Source organism: Lipotes vexillifer, unplaced genomic scaffold (genome assembly GCF_000442215.2).
Source record: "Lipotes vexillifer unplaced genomic scaffold, Lipotes_vexillifer_v1.1 scaffold352, whole genome shotgun sequence".
Taxonomy (NCBI): Eukaryota; Metazoa; Chordata; class Mammalia; order Artiodactyla; family Lipotidae; genus Lipotes; species Lipotes vexillifer.
Window position 1 is genome coordinate 1,177,206 of NW_006776684.1, and position 9,248 is coordinate 1,186,453.

General features: G+C 49.6%; 1 protein-coding gene across 1 annotated transcript in view; it reads left to right on the forward strand.

The window, feature by feature from the left end:
* Nucleotides 1-9,248, forward strand: part of GRIK4 (glutamate ionotropic receptor kainate type subunit 4) — a 319,110-nt gene that overhangs the window by 298,517 nt on the left and 11,345 nt on the right. The window contains exon 17 of the mRNA XM_007450618.1: nucleotides 3,050-3,178. Within this exon, the coding sequence (XP_007450680.1) occupies nucleotides 3,050-3,178 (129 nt within the window). The remainder of the gene's footprint in view (nucleotides 1-3,049; nucleotides 3,179-9,248) is intronic.

A 9,248-nucleotide genomic window follows, 5' to 3' on the forward strand; every position in this document is an offset into this window, starting at 1 on the left:
AGGAATGGAGGAAATCATGTCATGTGGGGAAATTGATGCACAGGATGTGCATCTTTGTTGGTATGTTACACACCACTTCTCTCTCTTTTTCTTTTTTGAAGTGTAGTTGATTTACAATGTTGTGTTAGTTTCAGGTGTAAGTTAGTTTCAGGAAAGTGTTTCAGGTATATATCTATTCTTTTTCAGATTCTTTTCCCTTACAGGTTATTACAAAATATTGAGTATAGTCCCCTGTGCTATACAGTAGGTCCTTGTTTGGTTATCTATTGTATATATAGTAGTGTCACACCCCTTCTCTTGATCGGTACCTAACTCAGAGCTCTATAAATTATAGGCCTCACTTATACCTGTGTCATGTGAAGGGCATGGGATGGAGTCAGGCAGATCTGGGAATGCACCCTGCTTCCTGGCTGTGGGACCTTGGATAGGTTATCTAACCTCTCAGAGTCTCAATTATCGCACTTGTAAAATCAGGTTTCTCATATGTACCTCAGAGGGTTGTTACAAAGGTTAAAACTGAATAATCTGGTCTCACCACAGTGTTTCATCACACTTAGCCTTTTAGGGGGAACATTAGTGCCCTCTCCACATTTTCCAATGTTCCCTCTGTTATTTGATAAAAGCAGATGACTTCTTCAAGACTGATCAGAAACCAAGCCAACGAATATAGGCAATAATATGGTTCAGGCTTGAACTCTGTAATTTCTGACGCTAGTAGTTCTGTAAACCGGAAGCCTCACTCAGGGCACCTGCATACCCTCCACTTAGCATCACGTTTCATTGATTGCATTAATAATACAGATTACGGGCCCCTTTGAGAAATTTACTGGTTGACGTTGTGTTTCAAGATGGTGGAGGGAACCACAAAATGAACCTAAGGTGCACCTGGATAATATACAATTTAACTGAACTGTCAAGTGCTTCAAAAGTTTTCATGGCACAAACCTATAGACATGGCATAAAGCAGCCTGACTCTAGAAATTCTCATCAGTAACCAAGGAAAAGGGGAGGCAAATGCGCTGGTTCTGTGTCTGAGGTGATGCTGTTTCCATATGTGTTATCTTAGTCTTATCCCACCTGCGGGGGAGATGTGGTTCTTCCCATTTCTAGAGGAGAGAACTGAGATTCAGAGCTGATAAGTTACTTGTCCAAGGTCACAGAATAAGTGGAGAGAAAAGCTGTGCTTGAGCCTAGGGGGCCTATCTCCAAATCCAGCATTTCACCTCTCAGACCGTGTTGCCAAACGGGTCCACCAGCTCGACAGGACAGCATAGATGGGGAAGGTGAGCTATGGGTTAGCCCAGGTTCTCAGATCAGGCTGGGAAGAGCATTGCATAGTCGATTGATGGGACAGGATTTAGGTGCAGGAAAGACAAGCATGTGTGTCCTTCTTAAGTGGAAAGTAAGGGTGTAACTATGGGATAAGCAGTGTGGTTAGACCCAGGAAGATGAAGAGAAACAGAACAAGGAATGAGACGGAAAATTAGTCGGGTAGTTTAGGAGCTAAGTAGGCAAACATGGCGTAAGCAGAATAATCCTTTCATGGGGCCCTTGGTGTGCTACTGAGATTGGGTTGAAGATGCCTCGAACACTGCTTGAAATGCCTTGTTGGCTGGATACTGGTCTCTAAACCTGGAATATTCATTAGTCTCACCGCCTAACACCATCTGTTAGGTCCAGTAGCCATTCACTTCAAATGTGTGTTAAGCACCTGCTATATAATATATGAGGTGCTGTTGACATTCACCCAGATCACATTCAGCGCTGCAGGCTTGGGGTGTGAATGCCCAAGGGTAGTTGTATCTGTAGCAGGGAAGGTTCTATCTATGGAGTCATGGGCTGTTAGAGTGCTAAGAGATCTGGGAGCTGATCTGGTTCCTTACCTGTCAAAGTGCAGCCCATGGCCCAGCGGCAGGGCACCTCCTTGGAACCTGTGAGAAATGCAAAATCTCAGCCCCCACCCCCAGACCCACTGAATTAGAGTCTGCAGGTCGACAAGATCCCCAGGGGATTCCTGTGTGCATGAAAGTTTCAGAGCAGGAATCTATTTGTTCCAGCTTTTGCCTGTATCCTGCATCAAAGCCCTTTTCCCTGGGGCGTCTGTCCACATCAGGCCTTTACAGAGCTTGGACAAGAAAACTGGGCAGCTTAGTTCATTTCCAGCCTCCTGGCAGCTTTTTCTTAATGATTTTTCTTAATAATTTCAGGGCTCAGCCTGTGCTGGGGCATCGAGCTTTCCGCGGTTTCATTTAAGCCTGTTCTTGTGATTAAACCTACATTCCAGAACCAAAGCTCCTTGACCATACTCCATATGAAAAATTAAAAAAGAATTGCACTCAACAGAGCCTTCTGTCTGAGGAGGGAGAGAGGAGCGATGTAAACAGAGTAGTGGACGGGGCCAGGGGTCCTGGGGCACCCAGCAGGCAGGTGTGCGGGAGAGGGGCTGCCCCAGACTGATTCTCCACACAGATGGAAGAGAGGAAGCTTCCACTTCGCTCTGGGTGGCCCTTTTCTCATTGGTGGCCGCTCCGGGTAAACAATTGTCGGGTGTAATGTAGTGAGAGTTACAAATGGCAGAGAAACTAATTTCAATAAAGTAGAAAATAGGCAACTGATTGCAAGGTTTGTGTCACAGAAGATTTCCCTCCTCGGCCTCCCAGGGGCAGGCGGACCGGGAGCTTTGCAACCAGCTTCCCGCATGCTGGTGGGGAGGTGGGTTCACCCAGGTAGAAAGTGTTGGCGCCTGGGTGGGGAGGTGGGTGGCACAGCTGCCCGGAAGGCTGTCACTTGACCCATGCTGGGGTCTTGGCCGTGGGCTGGGCGTGCCAGTCAGCGTGGAGAGAAGGAAAGTAGAAACGCCTGGTGCCCTGCATAGCGTGGAGAGTCCTCAGCCTGAGCAAGTAGAGAGCCGTGCTCCTGCGGGGGACCCCTGTCCCTCCTCTCCTATGTTACGTGGGCAGGGTGGCAGGGAGGTTTGCCGGGGAGGGAGCAGAGAGATGCAGACGGGGGCGCTCATGTCCTGTGTTCTGGGCTCTCCTGTGACCCACAGGCTCCGTCTTCCGGGACGAGTTTGATCTGGCCATTCTCCAGTTGCAGGAGAACAACCGTCTGGAAATTCTGAAGCGCAAGTGGTGGGAAGGGGGCAAGTGCCCCAAGGAGGAAGACCACAGAGCCAAAGGTAAGGGTGGCCAGGGCCTCCCCTCCTGCCTGGAGGACCAGTGCTGCTCGTCTGTGGCGTCCAAATTCCAAGTAATGCCAGGTTGAGAACAAGCCTTGGAAGGAGCCGAAGGCCGGGCTGGGACTGGCTGGGCTCATCCCTATCCCAGGGTCTTGGGCTTACTGTACGGTATCCACTCCCGCCCGCTCCCGAGTCCTAGAGATGCCACCCCTGCCATGCTTCCTGAGTCCAGCCCCTTCTGCGCCAGCACCACCTCTTCCGCCATGGCCCAGGCCACCAGCACCCCACTGTCATACGATTACAACAGCCTGGACTCCTTTTCCCGTGCTTGCACCTCTGCACTGTTCTCTCCACCAGAAGCCAGGGTGATTCTTTTTAAGACGCACATAAGGTTGCAGCCTTGGCCTGCGCAAACCTTCCAATGGCTTCCCATCTCACTCAGAATAAAATCCGAGCTTTCTATGGCCTCCCGACCCTTCCTGATCTGTTTCCCTCTTTTCTTCCTGTTCCCCAAGCCTCCCAGCCCCCTCCCACCTCGGGGCCTGCACACTGTTCCCTCAGAAGGTCCCTCAGAGAGGCCTTCCCTCCCCACGTCACACATCTCTCCCCTTCCCTTGGGCTCTGCTTTTCAGAGCTTATCACTACCTGAAAGTATAGTTTCTATTCGTTTACTTTCTGCCTCTTCAACTAGAATGTAAGTTCCATGAGGGCAGGGTTTGTCTTCCTTACAGGGCTGTCCACAGGGCCTGGCACATGGATATTTTATTGAATGAATGATAAATACGGCTGGATAGAAAGCAGTCCCTGACTGACATGTAGTTGAAGAGTGTCGAGGGTCCCTGAACACCCAGCATTTTCTATAGGGGGAACATATATCCTGGCTTGCCCAGGATAGTCTCGGGTTACATCTGTTGTAGATCCATGAGTGCCTGTTAGTTATTTTTAGAATGCCCTTCCTTTTTCAAGTGTCCTGGCTTGGGCAATAAATCATATGGTCACCCCAGTAATCTACTGCAGCCTTGCTAAAATATGCAGCAAATTTACCTATGCACACTCGCCCCTGGGGAGGCAGCTGGGGAGTAAAATGAATGATGCTATGTGCTTCCCTCTCTGCTCAGCGTGAGTGATTATCCGGGATGAGACAGTAAGGGAATGACTTTGTGTTTCTAAGGGTCTCCCTGTGCCTCTTGATCCTTTGAGGAGAGGGCTCGGGAATGTGGACCTACAAGGACAAGCCCTTTGTCATTTGGAGGAAATGCTGCCCCTTCCTTTGCAGGAACGGTGGGAGGCCACACCATTCTTGGCTGTCCACTCCCCAAAGGTCAAAGGTGGAGGAGACTGACTGTTTGTTCAGAGAAAAAAAGAAATGGGGGAGGTACAGAGAAAAGTATCAGAAAACTTTCGTGGATTTGAACGAATGCGCTAGATGTTGAAGATGCCCAGGACCAGTATAGGAAAGGAAACGGGGAGCGGGGCATTGCAGGCAAGAAGCACCTTGAGGGAGGATGCAGAGGCAGAAATCGGTGCAGCGGGCAGGGCTGTGAGTGGGGACCGCAGGTGGTGTGGGTGTGAGAAGAAAGATTCCCGTGGGGAGATCTGGGCTGCCTAGACGGTTCGTACCCGGGAAGGTGTGGGTGGCAGGATGTGCCTCCACCGCCCCCTCCCCAGAAAAAGACTCATGGATTGAAAGCAGTCTAAATCTGACTGGGCCCAGAATAGTCAAAGTAAAGTGAGATTATTGGTAAGTTAATATATGTCCGTGTTTTTCTGTGGGAACAATGAACTTCAGAGTGGCGGGAAGGAGCGCCATCTTACCAAGGAGATGGAGGGAAACAGTAGTGGCTTTTGATCTGGAGTAATTTAAAATTTAGGGTTGGCCGAAAAGTTCGTTTGGGTTGTTCCATAGCATCTACGAAAAAACCTGAACGAACATTTTGGCCAACCCAATAGAAACGGAGAGGTGGACCTGGGACCCAGAGTGAAACAGGAGAAATGTCCAGGTTTCTGTTGCCGTAGAAGCCCCTGGTCGCCCTCCAGCTGCCCCTCCCCACAGTGGGTCGGGTGCCTTCCGTGATTTTGGATGGAGCCCTCAACACACTACGTTACAACTCTTGGTTTCCTCTGCCCAGGTGATGGCACCTTAGATGTGGACCCGTCTCACCTGCTTCTGTGTCCCTGGCCTCCCTACAGATCCTGGCACATAGTAGGGGCTCAGTAAAAGTCTGTGGGATGTGTGATTAAAGCCACTGACTGGTAGCTGTCAAAAGCCACCAATTACTGTCCTCTTGGGCCACGCTAAGGTGACAAATGAAACTGTGCTATATGATGCTTTCCCGAGTAACCTTCACGCTCACAGCTCTCTACTCCTTTGAGTTGTTCCTGCCTCTGAACAGCTGACTGAACATATGCGGGGATGCAGGGATGCTGTAGACGCGGGAGGCCAGAGCAAAACGGGGTGGGGGGCAAGAGCAAGGGCTCAGAGGGGTGCAGGGAGCCCACAGGCTCCCCACCGGCCCCCCACTGCCAGCTCTGTCTGCTCCGTGCCTCCCGCGTCTTTTCCTCACCACTAGTTGTGGATTTCCTGGCTTTCCTTTCTTTTATAAACCTGACCCTATTTGATCTCTTTGAGCCTGTTTCTCCTCGAGACTCACCACTGAGTTGATCCCAGCTCTCCAGTTTCCCCTTTCATCCTTGACTCCTAAGCCCAGCCACAGGCCCTTCCCCTTTGTGCCCTTATGTCTTTGTGTTTATTTTCACTGCTAATCTATAGAGAAACAGTTGGAGGGCAGCAGATTGACAAGGATGGGGATGACGACACAGGAGCTGGGACCTTACAGTTTTCACTCAGGGACCTCAATTTAGATTGTCTCTCTCTCCCATTAGAGATTTCACCCGAAGTCCAGTGGGCTCCCCCGCACCCCACTCTAAGAATGGGGCTCACATATTTCCCTCCTGCACACCTATTTGTTCTGCTGACAGCCGCTAGGTTGGTCCTCTCCCCTGAGGCAGTGTAGACAGGGTTCAAGGTCACAGGCACTGGGTCAAATGGCCTCCACTCCATAAATGGCCTTGTTATATACACTGTGAAGCACCTTTAAGCCTCCGTTTGCTCCTCTGGAGAATAGAGCTAGAAATAATAATGCCACCTCCCCAGGCTATTGTGAAGACTGAACTAGATAAACCATGTTAAACACTCAGCAAAGCACTGGCGCAAAGGAAATGAGAACTGATTTTACTCTAAAATCTAGGCCTAAAGAAGAAATTGAGGTCTGAATAGTATCCACAGCCACAAGTACGCCCATCCACTCCATGTTCCTCAAGACTACATAGCTTTTCTAAGATGAACACTCAGGACATTAGTTTGTCTGTTGATAGTTGTCCCCATGGACTATGAAAATCTCAAGTGCAGGGTCTGTGTCTTATTTATTTTTCTATCCCAGTGACCAGCATATCATCTGACATTTCATCCGTATTTGATGAAAGGATGAACAAGTAATGAATGAATGGGCAATCATCTCAAGAACGTCCAGACTGGTCCTACTTCTTATGTCTTTTTTCCCCCAAACAGGAGCCCTGACACCCCAGTGTTAGATAGAAAGTGTTTGCAGAGCCCTCACTGCATCCAACGAACAGTGTAGACCACTGTGTATCAGGCACTGTGCTGGGCTCTGAGAGTATGAAAAACAATGAGACATGGCCCTGCCCTCAAGAGGTTTAGAGTTAAAGAGAGGCACAGATTATCACTATAACTGTTGCACTGTAGGGATGCTTTCATAGAGCTGGACAGAAAGTGTTATGAAGCCCAGAGAACAAAGTGATTAATTCTGCACAATAGTCGGGGAAGGTTTACAGAGACGTTGGGCCATGATGCATTCATTAGGAGTCACAGCTTTAGGAAGGTTGTGGAGCAGAGTTGTCACACTCAGAAATCGGTTTGGATAAGTAGGATGAGGTTGGAGTTAAGAGGGCATTGAAAACCAGGTGAAGGCATGCGGACAGCAAACCAGTATGTCCCAAACTTTCCCAGGGAAAGAATTAATAGCAGAGGACCCTGAGTATGCATGTCTGGGGATCTGGGGACAGAGTCTAAAGCAGCCCAGCATGTTTGGAATTTCCTCTTCTGTTTTGTCCTAAAAACACATGTGAATTTTGCATCTGACAACGTAATAGGGGCATGTTTATGTAACAGAAAAATGCTTTTCACTCCTAGACTCTAAGTAAAATCAGTGTACCAGGAAGATGCCCTGTAAACACCCCAGAGCTTTGCATATGCCTTGGCACACTAACAGCACAGTGGACCGAGTTGGAGACATTGGTGGAAGACCTCAAATGTTCTGGAGTGAGATGTGGCCTCAGGAAAGCAGGTGCTGTGGATGGAATTCTGAGCTGTCGGTGGCATTCATGGTCCCAGGGCACAGTCATTGCCTCTGGAAGAACGCAGTCCAGTTATTGGCTTTAAGCTCCAAAAGAAGTTGTTCCAACTCAGCAGAGACAATGTTCTTAGAGGTCATGGTTTTTGATTTGCTAAAAAAGTATCACTATTTTGGAATACAGAAGGCCAGTACCTGAAGGAAGCTTTGCATAAAGCTAACACTAGAAGTTCAAAGAGCCAGGCCACCCAGTCTGTGAACCAGATCAAAAGATGCAGACCAGGAAAGGATATGTTAGAATGTGGCAGGTCCCTGAGAAGGAGCCTTGTGCCCTGCTGGGAGGGGGAGAGTGCCAGAGAGAACTCCTAGATTCGTTGGGGATACCAAGAGGTAAAGAGATCTTTGCTTACTCTGGATTTTGGCATGCCCCATAAATACGTGTCATGACACGGTGGAGTGGGTACGTGAGAGATGGCACATGGTGACCCAGGGCAGATAGGTCCCAGGGACAGATCTGCATTTTCTGGGGCCCCAGACAAGGATATTGGAATTCTAAGAGGAATCTGGCATTAGGATGGGACATCTAACCCCACCCCCATGACACATAATCTCCTTCCCAACCCGAGACCTGAAATACATCCAGGAGTGAAGGGGGAACAGAGAAAACACCGTATTTAACTGAATGTAAATCTGAAATTTAAAGGGTTGTTTGTTTGTTTGTTTTTCGGTACGCGGGCCTCTCACTGCTGTGGCCTCTCCCGTTGCGGAGCACAGGCTCCGGACGCGCAGGCCCAGCGGCCATGGCTCACGGGCCCAGCCGCTCCGTGGCACGTGGGATCTTCCCAGACCGGGGCACGAGCCCGCGTCCCCTGCATTGGCAGGCGGACTCTCAACCACTGCGACACCAGGGAAGCCCCTGAAATTTAAACATAAAGAAATCGCTACATTTTTGGCAATCAGGTGGAAACGGGAGTTTGAGGTAGATGTTAGGTACCTTTATAGGAAAATTAAGCTGTTGTTTTTGCAGAGTGGTTGGCTTGGGATATTCTTCCCTACTCTACAGAATTTTAGGAAGACTGGTCTGACAGCAGAGCTCAGGATGGATGGAGAGGAGACACAGGGAAAGCAGGCTCCCAGCAAAGATGGAAAGGACTGAGAAGGAGGCTTCTTTCCACTCTGCACTGGGGGACCGAATGTTCCCTGGCACGGAGAAGGGAACTGAGCAGATGAAGAGGGAAGATAAACAGTGGAAGACATCCTGCCCAGGTCCCACGTGCTTCGGAAAATGCTAGGGTTCTACCAACCAGCCGATGTTAACTTGCCTCCATGCGGTAGTCCTTGGGAACGAGAGGGGAGCTGTATTAATAAATGGTGATGTCCAAGAGGGGGCTGTCTGGGAGATACTGTGCAAATCACCGTAAAAACCAGGGCTTCGGCTCCCAGCCCAGCCGCAGCAGCTAGTGCCAGTTTAATGCAGTGGCCCCATTTCTGCCATGGCTGAAACCCAAACAGACATTACTCAGAGAGACTAAAAGGCTTCCTGGCTGAATGAAAGTCCACGTGACCTCCCCCAAGCCAGGCCAGAAGCACTAGCCTGGCAGGAGCAGAGCCACTGCTTGGTCTCCCTGTGACAAATTAGCCATCAAACTTCCGGAATAAAACTCAATGCTCGAGAGACCCCCCCCCCCCCCGCCCCCCCA